Source organism: Anoplophora glabripennis, unplaced genomic scaffold, assembly GCF_000390285.2.
Source record: "Anoplophora glabripennis isolate ALB-LARVAE unplaced genomic scaffold, Agla_2.0 scaffold278, whole genome shotgun sequence".
Classification (NCBI taxonomy): domain Eukaryota; kingdom Metazoa; phylum Arthropoda; class Insecta; order Coleoptera; family Cerambycidae; genus Anoplophora; species Anoplophora glabripennis.
In genome coordinates this window covers 309,490-326,559 of record NW_019416472.1, presented here as the reverse complement: position 1 = coordinate 326,559, position 17,070 = coordinate 309,490, and the positions used below count along the sequence as shown (strand labels likewise).

At 32.8% G+C, this 17,070-nt stretch overlaps 1 protein-coding gene across 1 annotated transcript in view; it reads right to left on the bottom strand.

The window, feature by feature from the left end:
- Nucleotides 1-12,166: 12,166 nt before the first annotated feature.
- LOC108906615 (myrosinase 1-like) overlaps nucleotides 12,167-17,070 on the bottom strand; it is a 23,623-nt gene continuing 18,719 nt past the window's right edge. Inside the window, exons 5-8 of the mRNA XM_018709919.1 lie at nucleotides 16,564-16,857; nucleotides 14,350-14,487; nucleotides 13,975-14,081; nucleotides 12,167-12,737 (exon numbers count right to left, since the gene is read on the bottom strand). Coding sequence (XP_018565435.1) covers nucleotides 12,503-12,737; nucleotides 13,975-14,081; nucleotides 14,350-14,487; nucleotides 16,564-16,857 — 774 coding nt within the window. The 3' untranslated portion in view covers nucleotides 12,167-12,502. The remainder of the gene's footprint in view (nucleotides 12,738-13,974; nucleotides 14,082-14,349; nucleotides 14,488-16,563; nucleotides 16,858-17,070) is intronic.

The window sequence follows — 17,070 nt, the reverse complement described above, 5'->3', positions numbered from 1 at the left end:
TAAATGTATCTTCACAGTCATACATATAAAATTGTTTATTTTTATTTGTAAGTATGTGAAAAATTTGTTAAAATGTAGGGTTAGGATAACTGAAAATGCATGTTTTAGAAACGCTTTTTCAAAATAATTATTTTATTTAAGCAAAATTTAAATAGTAGCAATGAATATACATCAAGGATTTTATTTGTGTGCTTAGTTTTATTCTACATTTCTTGTAATAAAAAATTGTTTATTGTGTCAGTAAAAGTAGAAGTAAAAAGTTGTAAGCAAGCACTAAATATTTAACGAAAATATTTTATTGTCTCATAGAAATTTCGATTGGTAAGAAAAAAAATGAATTGATAATATATTTCTATTTCTAGAAAAATTTATATACAAATATTAATAATAATAATAATAATAATAATAATAATAACCAGATAAACGGATACTTATCCAGCACTATACGCCATGCACCACGCCACAAGATGACCTAATGGGGATAATGGGAATAGACAACCATAGAATCGGGAGAGGTAACTCAATAATGAGGACATTTACTCCGATCTAGGTACAAGTGTACCAAATACGAGTTTATCTGGAGAATGTATTTAACGGGTATTTGAGTGAAAGTACTCGGTAAACAGCAATAGCTTAAAAAAATATTTCAAAGTTGACGAAATAAGTAAAATTTATTATCCGTAGTCATTGTGTAATAAAATCTGAATATATTTCGGTACAATTGATGAGTTCTATTAGGCAGATCATATGCCATTTTTAATAAGGCATATTTTCGAAGCGATTATTAGCGTTATTTGTAATAATGCAAGTAAATAACTAAAGACAGGATTAGAAAAAGTGTCAATAGGCAACTCTGTTGAAACGGCTCCAGCAAATTTGGATCTAGTAGTTACTAAAGAGTGTCTTAAAAGTATTGCAGGATTTGAATTGTGCACCATTTTCATTTCGAAGAGTTGGCAGTATTGTACATTGTCACATATTGTAGTAAATACGTTGCGGTTAGTCAACATGGAGCGCTATACGACGAATGAGCGAGTAAAGATTGTGAAAAGTTATTACAAAAAAGAAAGGACCAATCACCCCACCACCGTAAAATCCACACCACACTGTCACTCTTTGGGTATACAGTGGTCGTTCTTGATTGACCTGAGGACTGTCTTTGCCCCAAATTCGACAATTTTGCTTGTTCATATACCCACTAAAATTAAATTATTTTCCAACGACTACTTGATCCTTCCACCGTTAATGTGATTTTTAGGTGGTATTTGTTTTGAGACTCTAGGACGATATTACTTACAACTTTTAAACGGGAAGTAATACAGAAAAAAATTTCTAATAAAAGTTTATTAGAAAAAAGAGAGTTTTTAACAGGAAAAAAATTTGGGTATGTTTCTGGAAAAAATATAATTGATGACGTCATTAGTCGTTTTTGTCAAATCCCAAAGATAATACTTTCGATTGAAAATAGAGCTTACCTCACCCCATTCAACACCGAGTGACCTAAATTTTATAAAATTTTTTGAATCCTCGCAGTAGGCCTATACTATCGAGTTTGAGACACCCTGTACGTAAAGTTTTACTCGTTTTTACATTTAGAAACAAGATTTCGGAATTTTCCTGTAGTTTCCTAACATTTAGAAAAACGATTGAATGTTGGTTGGGAGATATAAACTAAAATAGTTTTAAAAAACAAAACAATTTGTACATTTTGAACAGAATGTTTTTTGAGATTGTGGTACGTATATGAGCTACGATAAAGCTCTATCTAATAATAAGAAAAATATGGCCAATATGTATTATATGTTTTGTGGCCAAAAGCGTGTGCCATATTTTATATAAAGACGTGATTGCCTAGGAACTCTAACACACTTATAGCAAATTATGTTTGTCATAGTTACCATACCTGTCATCTGATATAGACTTACTTATCAAAACTTGGTACTATTATAATTTTAAGAAAACGATTTGTCTAAAAATGTACAAGTCCACAGATCTTTAATTAAAAATAAATATGAGTTTGATTTGTTACTAAGAAATGTTAAAAAGTAATATTATTTTTCTAAGTATTGAAATTGTAAACACTTTCCCCAAAATCTGATTGGCGCTATTGTTTTCTAAGCACAAAAGATAAGGGTGTAGAACATTGGGTGAAAATTTCTGTAGAAATATTGACTGCCTGAATTCTTACATATCTACAAATTTATAGAAATTAATGGCAGGCGAAGGAAAATTTTGAAGTAGACAAATAAATCCAAACATTGTGGAAGGAGTTAGCAAATTTCATGAATTGACTGAAACTTAAATGTACAGTAAGACTGAGGAATAAGCCTTTTCATAGAACAACCGAGTAAAATAGTGGTTTAATAAGTTTATCAACTGATGCAAATAACATAGATAGCTACAAGAAAAAATTTTAATATTACATAATTAAGGAAAGGTATGTTGTATCAATAATGTAATATAGATTATCTTCTTGACTGAAGAACTTTTCTATCTCGAGATCAGTATCGTACGTATATCGATGTATCACAAAATTGTTTCAAGTATTAAAAATATGTACAGCTGAAAGGAACATAAATTATTATGATCCAATAGGTTCCAGTCACGTTGAGACCTACTTGTATTAATTATATACAGGGTGGGCCATTAGTGTGAGAAAGTAAAATAACTCTCGTTATTCGTAATACAGAAAAAAAGTTTATGTAAATGTTAGGCAAATAATTTTATACAGGGCATTTTTTATAATACGATCATTTTAAGAAAGTTCAAACCTGATTTTCTAAAATTTTTCAAATGGAATACCCTGTATTTTATTATTCTATTTTATTCATATATCAGTCCACTTCAACTTTTATTAAGTATGTTCTACACCTAAAGTTGTTGGTTTTTAAGATATAGCAACATTTCTGGAAAAACCTAATTTTTATTATTTAGGTCTCACGAAATGGCTTTGGAAAAAACTGTCAGATTGTGTCAACTTGTCAGTACATAATTTATCATCCATTTTGAATTAATTTTGTTGGTTAATATTTATTTGTGGTATTCTATAAAATAATAAAAATTAAATTTTTTCAGAAATGTTGCTATATCTTAAAAACTAACAATTTTAGATATAGGACAAGCTTAATAAAAGTTGAAGTGGACCGATATGTGAATGAAATGGAACAATAAAATACCGGGCGTTCCATTTGAAAAATTTTAGAAAATCAAGTTTAAACTTTCTAAAAATGATCGTTTTATATGTAAAGAATGACCTGTATAAAATATCGATGTTTCCTAATATAAGAGATTTTGTCTAACATTTGCCTATAACTCTGTCTAATTATTTTGTTTCAAGTGTTAGTAGCTGAAAGTACACAATACAACTTCTTCGAGGTTGTTTTTTCCAAAATTCGAAGAATTTTCTACATAACTTGGCAACCCCGCACTAAAATGATTAACTGTTTATATTGCCATATATGAAATTTTCTCGGAAATCCATATGTGTAAAAATATACCGGGGATTCCATTTAAAAAATGTAATATTTGGCGTGTACCGTTTTTACTGATCACCCTGTATGTATCAAATTAATTTTGTAGTTTAGGTTTCTTGATTCTGTATAACTTTTATATAAACTTTTTTTCTATATTATGAGTAACAAGGGAGTTATTTTACTTTCTCACACTAATGGCCCACCCTGTATAGTATATGTATAATTAATAACCGAATTTAAGAAAACAAAGAGATTTGTTTAATTATGGTGTGCTAATTATATTATATCTTGTTTAAGAACATTAAAAGTTAAATTAAAATTGCCATATTTTGGTTCTCAAGGTTTTAGATACTAAGTAGTGTATCTGAGCTCTTTATTCATTATCTGCATCCATTTAAGGGAGCCATATAAACTCTAAGCAAGTAAATGCAATGTTTATTATATCTTCTTCAGTTGCATCAAGTATCGCAATGAGATAATCATAGACACAATGAAATAATTTCGAAATATAAGCAAACTAATTGGTTTTTCTTATTTTATCTAACTAAATCTGGTTCTGGAGTTCTGGAGTTCTGGAGTTGTGGGGAGGGTAGCAAAGCTACAGCACTTAGGCCCCATTGGGCCCCTTGTACTTCCTCCCATTAGAGAGATCAATCCACTTGAGCCGCCAGCCAGCCTATTACAGTGAAAAAGGTGGTGACGTTGCTCAGGGGGATCTCTCTAATATAGGCCATTGAAGGCCAGCGTTCTCTCAACATGGACTCTCTTGTTGACGAGACGGCATTGCATTCACATAGTACATGCAATACCGTCTCGTCTTCCTGTTCACAGCCCTTACAAAGAGGTGTTTCATACTTCCTCATATTGTAAAGGTGTTTCCTTAACCAACAGTGTCCAGTTTGATACCTGTCACCAGGCGAAGATTTGACCTAGACATGGCCAGGTATTTTTTGGCTGTGTCTTTGCTAGGACTAAGACTAAGAGCTCCTTAGCGAAGTTACAGCTAATCGTTTCATCCCACCGTTTCATAAATTCTTTGTGGGTGTCTTCCTTAATAATTCCAGCAAGTGCCGACAACGGAAGCACACTGGAGGGACCGGGTCAAAAAATGTTGAGACCCGATACGCTCCTGGCTAGCTTGTCAGCTTCTTTATTGCCGTAGTATCGCTCGTGTCCCTTTACTCAGCATACAGATATGCTGTTAGTGGCCGAGGCCACAACCAGTGCTTCATGGCATTTCCATACTGTCCTAGTCATTATCTTATGATTGCGCAAGGTCAGTAGTGCTTGTCTATTACCCGTGTAGATTTTAATACCCCCTTTATACCCCCTTTACATGCAGCTCGCTTCTCCAGTGAGCAGGGAATTGGGAAGGGAAGTGCGAGTATGTAAACACGTCGCTCGCGCTGCCATTGCTCATGCCACTGCCGCTGCCGCACGCTCCCTTAAGTGGCGGTATTTTGAACGGAAGGCAAAGAACTGGCAGCACGAGCGGCAGCGACTGTTTACATGCTGCCCGCTGTCCTGTCCTTTCAGTCACAGAGTACGGAGACAAGTTCGTGCACGAAGAGACGTTTATATGTTTGTTGTTTGGTTAATTATTCATTTTAACCATGATTGAGTGGAGCAATGACCAAGTGCTAAAGTTTTTAGAGCTATATGCAACTGAGAGATTATTATGGGATCCTTCACATAAGGATCACAAAAAAAAACACAAAGTACACGATGCGTGGAAAAGGATAAGCGAAAATCTAGAAAATACTCCAACTGAAGAGCTGAAGTCGCTATTAAAAAAGAAAAAGGTGTCGATAAGGTCTGGGGCGGGTGCTGATGAGGTGTTTCAGCCCATTTGGTTTGCGTTTGATGCAATGGAAAGTTTTTTGGGAACAATTTATAACGTGGAAGACACAATAAATACCGAAGCCGATGTAAGTAAATAAAAAATAAATGCTTTTACTATTATTGACGCAGGGGAACAACTTATGCATAATTAATCTGCTGCATACGCTTCACTTTTTTGGTTTTTACGTACAAGTATTTTCATAGCTTTTCTTTATACTTTTTAATCAGATTTAAAAACGTGGTCAATTTAAACAAAAATATAGTTATCTAAGTTCTTATTTTTATTTATATATTTTTTTATATCTGTTTACAAGTTAACATTATTAAAATAAGCAGCAAATTCAGATCTAACTTGTAGAGCGGAAGCAGGCGCTCGTCTGGCTACAGGTGGTATAGTTAGTTCTTAAAGCAGATAAAGCTGTATTATGTTGTCTCCAAGAGCCTTCAACAAATACCCCGTTCTCAATGGTATCAAAAGTCCCAGGAGGGGTGTACAAATTTCGGGAATATTGGCTTTTTCTTAAGAAGTTATGTAATAAAATACAACTCAATGTTATTATCGGTACCTTGCTTACGTCGATTTCTATCGGTTTTTTGAAGACTCTAAAAACAGATGTCAACACACCGAAAGTATTTTCAACGATTACACGACTGCTTGAAAGTCTATAGTTGAATGTTCGTTCATTCGTGCCCATATCGTGATTTCCTGGAAAAGGTTTCATCACATTTCTATGTAATGCAAAAGCCCCATCGCCTAGAAACACATAAGGTATATTCTTTTCTCTGCCAGGTAACGGGACATCTGGTGGTAAATTAAGTGCATTTGTGTCAATTTTTTTCCACAAGAGACAGTTTTGAAAAATGCCCCCATCACTAATACGCCCTTGGCCACCTATGTCGGCAAAAATAAAACGATAATCACTATCAACTAAAGCCATCAAAACTATGCTATAAGTTATTTTATAGTTGTAATATTCGGACCCACTATGCGCTGGACATTTAATTACGATGTGCTTACCATCTATGGCTCCGACATATTGGGGAAATTTTTTTCTGAATCCTTCTATAGCTAACCATTGCTCTGCTGTTTCTGGTAACTGAAACATAAAAATAAATAAATTTAAAAACATAAATAACCTAATGACGAAAGATGTAATTAAAAAAAGTAATGAAGGGTGTTATATTTTTTTCCAGCCTGAACAGACTGATGAAGTGGCATCCTTAACACAGGATACAGAGAGAACCGAAGAAAATGAAGAAGAAAAGGGCGAAGAAAATATCACAAATAGAAAGACAGCAGAAGACAAAAGCTCAAGTTTCGAAAAAAAAGCGTACAGGTCAAGATCCGACGCAGAGCTTGCACAAAAACAGCTGAACGACAGTTTTAAAACACTAAACCAGGTCTTGCAAAGTAAACACGGTAACTTAGAAGATGACTGTGATCTATACGGCAAACTTTTAGCTAGAAAATTAAGAAGGTATCCTGAACATCCGAGGCAAAGAATTATGTATAAAATAGACGGCCTTCTATTAGATAATCCTCCTGAATCTAGCTCATATACTCCTTTTTCATCTAGTTCTGCTTCCAGGCCTTCATCTGCCTATACACCTCAGGAACTCTTTGTCTATCCACAACATTCCCAACCTTTCCCTGTCTATTCACACGATTCCCAAGCTTCTGGCTACTCTCAACCTTCTGTCTATTCACAACATTCCCAACCTTCCCCTGTCGATTCACACCATTACCAAAGGACTTCAACTTATGCACCCAGTTCCCAATTATCTCCTCTCAATGTCCAAGTACTACAAGCTCCACTGCAAAAAACTTCTCGCACTACCCCATGTAGTTCCCACTATTTAAATAATGAATAAATAAAATAAAGATTACCTAAATACAATGTAAATGTTTATTGCTTACCTTTATTTGGTCCTTTAAAACAATATTAATTGCTTTGCAAACTTCAGGTACAATCAACGAAATTGATGGTGTTGAAACTTTAAATAAATAATGCAAACTTTGGTAACTGTCCCCAGTAGCCAAATATCGTTATTGCCAAACGTATTTTTGGTGGTATTGGAATTCTTACTTTAGTTTGTTTCTTTATCATGGGCTCAATTTTATTTAGCAAAAAATCAAAATCTTTGCGTGACATTCTGCAAAAGTTAAAAAATTCTCCGGATTCCTCACAAGTCAGTTCATTGAAAAAGTTTGTCATACTTCCTCTGCAAAAAAAAAACATGTTTAAGTAAATTTTCAGGATATTAACGAAATAAAAGACTTACAACGTTCTGTTGCGATGAATCGCTGTCACCCACCATCGCCTTTTTCGACGTCGACGTTTTTTTTCTATTATATTTCTTTATAAAACATTAATATAATTTTGCAAACTCAAAACACATAGTGCCGCGGCAATTTCTACGTCCTCCATTAATAATTGCTAGAGAATAATGCGGCGCGATGTAGCTGTATGTAAACAGTCACTTGCTTCAAACGCTGCCCTGGAATTATTCAGGGCAGGACAGCGGGCAGCGCGAGTAGCAGCGGCAGTGGCTGCAATGGTTTTGCCCGTAGTAGGCCTGCGGGCAATTTCCTTAACGGCCATGGTTATGCCTGCTAACTCCGTTTGTACAACGGTAGCATGCCTATCCATTGCCCACTGATATGGGATGTGCAGTGATCTAGAGTATATTCCACATCCTGCACCCTCCTTCCTTTTTGATCCGTCTGTGAAGACGCTAATTACATCTCCACGGGCGGTCTCCTCCTGTCTCTTAGAGAGTACGGTGTAGGGTTTGTCAAATGCAAACCGGGGAGAAAGAAAAAAGTAAATTTGGTATTGTCAGCAATATTTTCGTTATCCGGAATACCATTTAGAGTAATAAATATTTCGGGACTATTAAGGATCTTACTCAAGGGATGGTATTCTTACTACTCAATTGGACAATCTAAAAAATCGAATAAAAATATAAATAGCGCAAGTGACCCAACAAAGCTCAGGGTAATTTTAATAATTGTTATCTTATAGCAAACTAAATTCAATCGCATTTTTTTCTACAATTATAATTTGCTTATAAAAGTATTGATATTTGATTTTTACTAAAAGTAGTATAATATGGAATTAGAACTATAGGTCTTTTCAAAACTCATAAATATTTACAGTGAAATTAAATAATAATATAAAATTATTAATGAATCAGCAAAATGGAACAATAAGCAATAAAATAACTAAATCTAAATTATGTGACTTATAAAGTCATTTTGATAAGAATTATCTTCTTGTGCACGCCAATTTAATTTCTTAGTATTTTTTAGTTATCGTTTGAATATATGTATTTTGAAATATAAAAGTATTTGATGAGACTAACAATTTTTTACATGATTACAATAATTTTGTAGTAGGACGATAGTGGCAATATTTTACTCAGATAATTACATTATGAAGTGTACCTTTAGACCTAGTTACGAGTAGAGTATAATAATAGAATTGCTCTAGTTTCAAATCCAGCCAACACGAAAATTTGTCTTATTTTCTATAAGTGCCTAGTTACAAACAATCCATAGTAAAAATATCCACAGTAAAACCACGTTATTTGAGAATAAATTTCAATACTACTTTCAAATTCAGTCATCTCCATATTACTATCAAATCAAGCCTTCTCCCGCAAGTAATCATGAGCCTTATTCACAAGTACAAAGTATCTGTAAATCTATAATTTTCTCAAAAACTCAAATCGAGTTTAGTATTCACCGGTTTTTACAGTATGTTCGTTTTTTTAAAGAAAAAAAAAGCAGCAAGTACTATGTATAGGTACTGGAATAAAATCTGGAAAAACGAGTTTTTTTCGAGGTGAAGCGCAACCACGCGCAGCGCGCTACAGGAGTGCTTATTGTAACTCATGATAACTGCGAGATAGTTAGTTAGATAGTTAGAGGCCTAGTTGAGGCTTACATCAAGCCGAAAAGAAGAGGATGAAGAAAATATCAATATAGAAGGCCAATTATATGATGCAAGTAACGCTGATTGAATGCAAGAAAAACTTTAAAAGCGTTTTTCAAGAAACCATTTTTTTTTAACTGGCAGATCACATAACTCAAAAAGTTTTCAACAAATCTACTTGAAATTTTGTACAGAGCTTCACAATAACATAACTCAGGGAACATAGTAGGGATTTTTCAATTGATTAACAATTTTCAGTTATTAACAATTTAATCCAAAATGTTTCGTCTTTTTTCGATACTTTTCTTTTAAATGTTCACTAAGCGTGGTCGCACACTGGAGCAACGGGCAATAAGCAACAACTAGCAATACATGATATTGTCACCCATTCACAATACACTAAAGATCAGATGTTGTCCCGCACACTAAAGCAATGCGATATTGGAACAAGTTGCTTAAATTCGGCGATTTATATTGCCGGTGATAAACTTACATGTCGATCGTTTCATCCGTTAATAAAAAAACTTTCCGGCCCTACAGCCCTCTGAAAAAAAGGTGTCGTTGCTTGATGGATCACCTACAACCGCCATTTTGAATCCAAGTCATTGGAAAATATTCACCTACCTGAATGTACAATAAAACTCTTTTGTACCACCTTGTATCGACTTTTCCTTGAATATTACCGAATATCGCAATTTATTTCCTACCTCTAGAGTACCCATTAATAATTTAAATATTTAAAATTTTATGAAATAAAAACTTATTTTGTATCTAAATATTGTTTAATACCGGAACACTAACCTCTCGTTAAATTTCCTATACATTTCCTATGGACCTTTTTAGTAGTGACGTCACATACACCAAATAATAGGCAACCCCACAGTGCACATTGTCATGAAGAATTTCTCAATACTTTAACTAGATCGATTTTCAACCTTATGTACATTGGACACAAGTGCCAAAAAAATGGCTTCTTTGTCATGTAGAATCTGTGTATTTAAATTTATTGACTTTTATAGTAATTAATAAATTAAAATTGTATCAATGTTACTGAGCATGCGCATTAAAGATAATTTCATGTAAGCGAAGTAGCCTCGCAACTGGATATCATTCAAGAAGGAGTTTGGTTGTGGTTTTTAATTAAGTAAATATCGAGTGCAAAAATAAATCACTCATAAATGATTAATTAGGATATACAGTGTTGAAATTAATTTACTTCGCGGGGCCTCCTCCTGTCCTGGCTGAGACCCGTCAGCTGAGACCCACCGCCGCCGGTTAAGGCCTGTTCACCTAGCGATCACGCTTTTCTGGAGCATCTATCGGGCCCCTATCAACTATGGGCGAGATTACAGAAGCAATATGTAAGTGGTGCTATCTTCATGGCGCCCTTTCAAATTACTCGAAACTATTATACATACATTTAAACTTACTCAGTAATGGGAACATTTACTCTGATTTAGGTACAAGTGCACCAAATACGAGTTTACGAAAAGAATTTATTTAAGGAGTACCTATATTTGAGTGAAAGTACTCAAATAATAAGTATTTGTCAGCTGAGTAAATAACTTTGTGGTTATGTTATTACTAGCGGCCCGAACGGGCTTCGCACGGGTGAACATTTATTTTAAACATTTTGGGATATAAAAAATGTATGTAAAATGTTACTCAGGGATAATGTAGCATTCTAATGGTGAAAGAATTATCGAAATCCGTCCAGTAGTTTTTGAGTTTATTCGTAACAAACATACATACAAAAATACAAATCTTTCCTCTTTATAATATTAGTATAGATAAGGTAAACTAATTTACCTACAATTTATATTTAAATATTGAAAAAAGTGAAATTAAATAATAATATAAAATTATTAATGAATCAGCAAAATGGAACAATAAGCAATAAAATAACTAAATCTAAATTATGTGACTTATAAAAAACACTTAGGTAACTGGTTTTACTATTCATTTTATACTATTCGCTTTATAATAGAGAGCGATATTTATAATTCAGTTTGTTTCAAATTAGATACGATGACATTTTAGAAATGGAAAATTTATCACTAGCGTATTTTTTCTTTATTTTATGAAAGACTGGTAACGATTCATTATTAAATATTTTCATAAATTAGACCACATAGAACAAAATATTTTAAATACTATAACCTACATTATACACTGTAAAAAAATTTCACTCAATAATGTATCAATGTCTGTCCACACCCAATTGAGTGAAATTTTCACTCTTTAGTATGAGTACAATTGAGTGAACATCAGAAATGAGTGAGCTTTACTTAAATCCAAGTTACTGCTAACTATCAATTGAGCGACTTTTGGCTCTATTCTGAGTATATAAAACCAACTTAGAGTTGATTTCTCCTCCAATATGTTTTAAATTTAGCTAGTCATTTTTCACTCAGACTTGGTTTTTAATTAACTAAATAAAAATAAATCACTCATAAATGATTAATTAGGTAGGATATACAGAAATTAATTCACTTCGCGTGGCCTCCTCCTGTCCTGGCTGAGACCCGCCAGCTGAGACCCACCGCCGCCGGTTAAGGCCTGTTCTCCTGGCGATCACGCTTTTCTGGAGCATCTAACGGGCCCCTATCAACTGTGGTCGAGATTACAGAAGCAATAAGTAAGTGGTGCCATCTTCACGGCGCCATTCAAATTACTCGAAATTAATAGACATTTAAACTCACTCAGTAATGAGGACATTTACTCTGATTTAGGTACAAGTGNAAAGATATTGAAATTTTGGTACATAATTCCAGTAATAAAACAAATATTCACATTCTTAAAAATATAATAAATAAATAATGTTTAAACAAAATAGGCTATTTTTGACATTATTCTAATTAATAGAAAAGCGTATATAGTTATTAAAATTGTTATTTTTTAGTTATTAAAAATTTTTAAATAAAATTTTGGCTTTAATATATTTTTTATAAAAACGTATAAATTGTAATTAATAATAGTTAAATGAATCTTTAAACATTTCTACTAACATAATATATGTACAACACATTATTATAAATTTATGTAATTTTAGTGAAAACAAATTATCTCTTTGGGTTAAGCACTTAAAACATGCAAATATAAATATTTCTAACTCCCTGGCAAAAAATATAACAATAATAGAATCAAATATAATATAAATAAATAAATAACAATAGGTATAGTGGTGCTTTTAATGCGTATCGGAATGCTGATCAAAGAGTACAAGTATTCGAAGTGACTCCGAAATATTTACATTAACTTGAACCACATATATATAAAACTCAGAACTACTACTAAGACATTAGAACTGAATACTTTATTAGCGGAACCATGGTGAGTGGTAGATTCTGGAGAAACGTTTGTAGTTGTAATTTCTGGTAGTTCATGGGTGGTAGCTACAAATTTGTAGTAGCTTGCCGACTTCTTTGCAGTCCTTTTCCTGTCCGGATCGGTAAAGTTTACATGGTAAAGTCCAAAATGCGCACTGAAATGATTCAGGATGTTAATTCGATGTTTTGCACTTTGTGGATTCTAAGTTGATATTATTTTAGATTTTAATTTCAGTGGCTCGGATATTGCATATGTTAGATTTTGTTTTCATATCAAGTCAGAATATAAAATAAATAAATAACGCATCTTCTGAAAGTACTTTTTAATTAAAATATACACACTAGTCCGTTGGTATATAGGTTCATTGGAAACTATAAGCAAGAAAGTAAGGACTGATCCTGTTCATAAAAATAATGATGCAATTTCCTATAAAGTTTTAGCTCAATAGTAACTAAGGCCCGAGAGTAAATCGTACATAACGCAAATAACAGAGATGGATTCAGCACACTGCGCTGATATATCGCCAGGTTAGCTGTTCGAAATATGTTTCTTAGGTGAAAACTGTTTATATGATCATTCTGAGTATTAAGTTACACAATTATTCATATTAGTCACGGAATCAACAACAAAGATATGAAATATTGATATATTTTAAGTAGACTTTTTACAAATACTAAAAATGTAATCATTATATTTCTACTTTTACATAATAAGCGGCAAAATACCCTCTCAGCTTATAAGAAGACAATAAACTTTTATTCGCTACACTGTTAAGTTATAATTTAATTTGAAATAATCATTGATCCATTATTTGTTATGTACCTACTAGACCAGAGGTCCCCAAACTTTTTTGTTTCGTAGACTACGTACCATTTTTTTTCTGTTTACTAATATTGAATTATTACAGATTCATCAACTTCAAATGTGTTTTTGACAGCTCACACAATGCAAGTTTTTATAAGTTACAAGTGTTGCGACCACAAAGTGAATAGCCTATTTATTTATAACAATTCTTAAACAGTTTGATATACAGGTTCGGAAAGTCGCCATGGTACATCGGCCGTTACGTGAGAGCGATAAAGTAAGTCATAGAAATCCGTGCGATAGAGAAGGATGGCTATAATGAAGGCGTCTCATAGTCACCGCCCGTTTTGCCCTTCCACAAATAAGATCCACTTCCACTTGTAATTCAGTGACCGGTGGTCATCTTTGTTTTTGTCGTTTGTCTTTTCTTTAATAGATGTCACTACTTATACAATTCCGACTCCGGTATTGCGATATGTTAATACAATCCGTTTATATCTTTTTTAGAAAAATTGCCTTCATATTACGTCTCCTTAATTTTTTCTTGTATTTACATTCCTAGTTCCTAGAGAAAAATTGTTACCTACCTGTATCCTTTTGTCCATTCGAAATTATCCAACAAGCTCCATGCAGTATATCCAAATACTTTTACTTCGTCTTCATACATTGCATCAAGTATTGCTTTAAGATAGTCCTGTCGATAATAGTAATTAAAGAACCTTTGATTATTACTTATTATTTTATACGTTCAAGGTAAAATACAGAGTGTCCCAATAAAAATTTGACTATAAGTATGAAATGAGAATGTCGAGAAAATGTTACTTCAAACATTCTTTTATGACGTGTCAATTATATTTTTCATTTAACATCTCCTTTATTAATTAGTTTGTGTGTACCTAAACGCACAACATTTTTAGGTATTAGTTTTAAGTATCTGGCACTTTCTAATAGAAAAATCGTACCTGATAAAAGCTGATCCTGTCGTCGTCTTCCAAAGTACTGCCATCATCAGCGACGCCATTTTCCGTGATTAAAATATCAGGGTTATTGTATGTATCTTTTACCCACTTTAAATATTTTCTAGCTCCCCAAGGTACAACCTAAGATTGAAAAATGTTTTAATATTAGTTAGGCAACATTAAATACATACTATTATTACTTTTAATGCTATATGTGTATAGCCTTCATAAATGTTTACAAGCTACGTGACCGCCGAGCTTAGGCAACCAACATTGGAGAGCTGGTACTGTTAACGCAAAATTTCTAAATCTTAGTGTCACCAATATTAATGACTTGTTTACAATGAACAATGACAAAACGTTACGTCTGCGCTCGAGATAATGATTGGTTGAACATAATCTTCACAGCCGGTTAAACAGGATGTTGTGTTTTAATGTAATTTTGATCTTCCTGTTTTGATAATTTTATATTTTTCCGAAATTGAATGGCCAACATGAAGGAAATAAAATTACTGTTCCACACATAAATACGGGCCACATGGCTTGTAATCATTATTATTATTGTATTCTAAATTCGTTTATAGGCCAGAATTGATATTGTTTGTTTTTTCAAGATTTATTATTTTCTTCATATTCATATTTTTTGCTGCTATAACACTTTAATTAATGTACAATCGTTTAAATAAAATTAAAATATATAATAATTTTTGTACGTATTCATCAGTATCCTAAAACAATTTCTATAGAATTTGTAAACGGATATGTCCAGTTGGGCTTTAAAATGTGGAAAATAATTAGTAACAGAAGTTACTGCTTCTTGGCGCTACTCGCTTGACTGCTAGGATGGTAGGAAATAGAGAGGCAATTCAATTAATTTTAACTTTTATTATATAAAATAAGTACTTACATCAGTGGGGCCATTGAGGGGCTGCTTCTTCGGTGGGAAACAGAATGGTTAGTCGTAAATTGGTTCTTGGCAATCGACTGAATATTGTCCATCAACAGGCTANTTACATATAAAATAATAATAATAATAATAATAATAATAATAATAATAATAATAATAAAAATAATAATATTTGTAACAAAACATTTCCATAAATGTTTTTTGTGAAACGTACAATTTTATAATTATTTTATATTTTTTGAACTGTGTAGTAAGGTTATTTTAGATTAAAAAAATAACTCAAAGGTGATTTGCTTTTTCAATAAAATGAAGGAGATATTTTTGGAGATATTTTTTTTCTATTGAGAATTGTTCTCACTTGGAAATCAAATGAACTTATTGAATTAGCAAAATATTCACTGGTTCTGAAAGGGTTTTGATATTTTCTGAAAAAAATAACAGATAGTAAATGGCTTGTGCAAAACAAAGCCGAGGAAGGTATATCTTCTGTAAGGCTTTATCGAAAATTAATTTCTTGAGAAACAAGTAATATAACTATAAAAATATTTTTTCAAACGCCTAACCGATTCTGAAAAAAAAAAACAGCGATATGGTTTAGTTTAAAAATAAAAAAAGGTGGATTAATTTCTACGAAAACTAAAATAGCTAATCATTCTTATAGAGCAATAACTCTAAAAAAACGTTTAGTAACGAGGTTTTGAAGATAATAACTATTAAGAATTACAGGACTTATACCGCAGGTTCCATTGAATCATACTTACAATTAAAGTCAGACTACTACTCAAATATTATTGAAAAAATAAGAACCATTCATAATAATGTTAATAAATTTTATAGTAGAACCAGAAAGTACTGCTCCAGTACTCCAGTACTCCAGTAGTTGCTCCAGCGTCAACTTCAGCAACTAAATATCTAATGTTATAGGAGAAAAAGGAAAATAGTATACAAAATTATACCTTGTCCATTGATTCAATCTTTAACCATAACTGAAAGTTCATCTATAAATAGCCAATTCTAACAAGAAAAATTAAATGTTGCCTTTCAAATAAATGCTTTAGGCTGTGTAATTGTTATTCAAACAATAAAAGAAAAAAAATTGATTTGGGAAATAATCATAACATACCTACCTCTCTTCCTCCGAGTTTACTGCACAAAATTTGCATAAATAAATTTTTTGCGAAATTTTTGTTTGGGAAATTTTGTTTTATAAATTCAAGGGTGTCAGGATGTATCTAACTAATGGAAAATAGTCAACAAAAAAATAATAATGTTTTGTTTCAATGTTTCTAGCTCGCCTCGTATAATATTACCGTATTTCCATTTGGTGCTACAGGCCACGAAGGATCTGTAGATGCGGTGGCCCTGATGTCGTCTTCAGAACTTGTGTTGGCAAAATCACCCTCAGCGGCATCGGCAACGAGTAAAGTATAGTATGTGTTGAGACCGATAAAATCAAAGGTGCCGTTGATATATGCGATTTCCTCTTCGGTGAACTCGGGAAGGCGCGATTTTGAGTAATTCCCATTTTCACTGCGATACTTTACTCGATCTACTACCACCTGAGGCCAGTTTCCATTCAATATCGGATTAGCGTATAATCCAAACTGAAAAAAAGTGCTTATAACGAGCGTTCAAATAAAAACGTGGTCGAAGTTGGCTCTGACACATTGGACGTAGGGAGTAGCTTATAGCGACCAACTTAACCTCATTTCTCAACGAGCTGTATAGCAGCTGTCAGTTTCAATAACGTTAATGACTATATAACTTTATTTTAAAGAATAATCGTGATAACAATAACAAACAATTAAAGGAGCTGC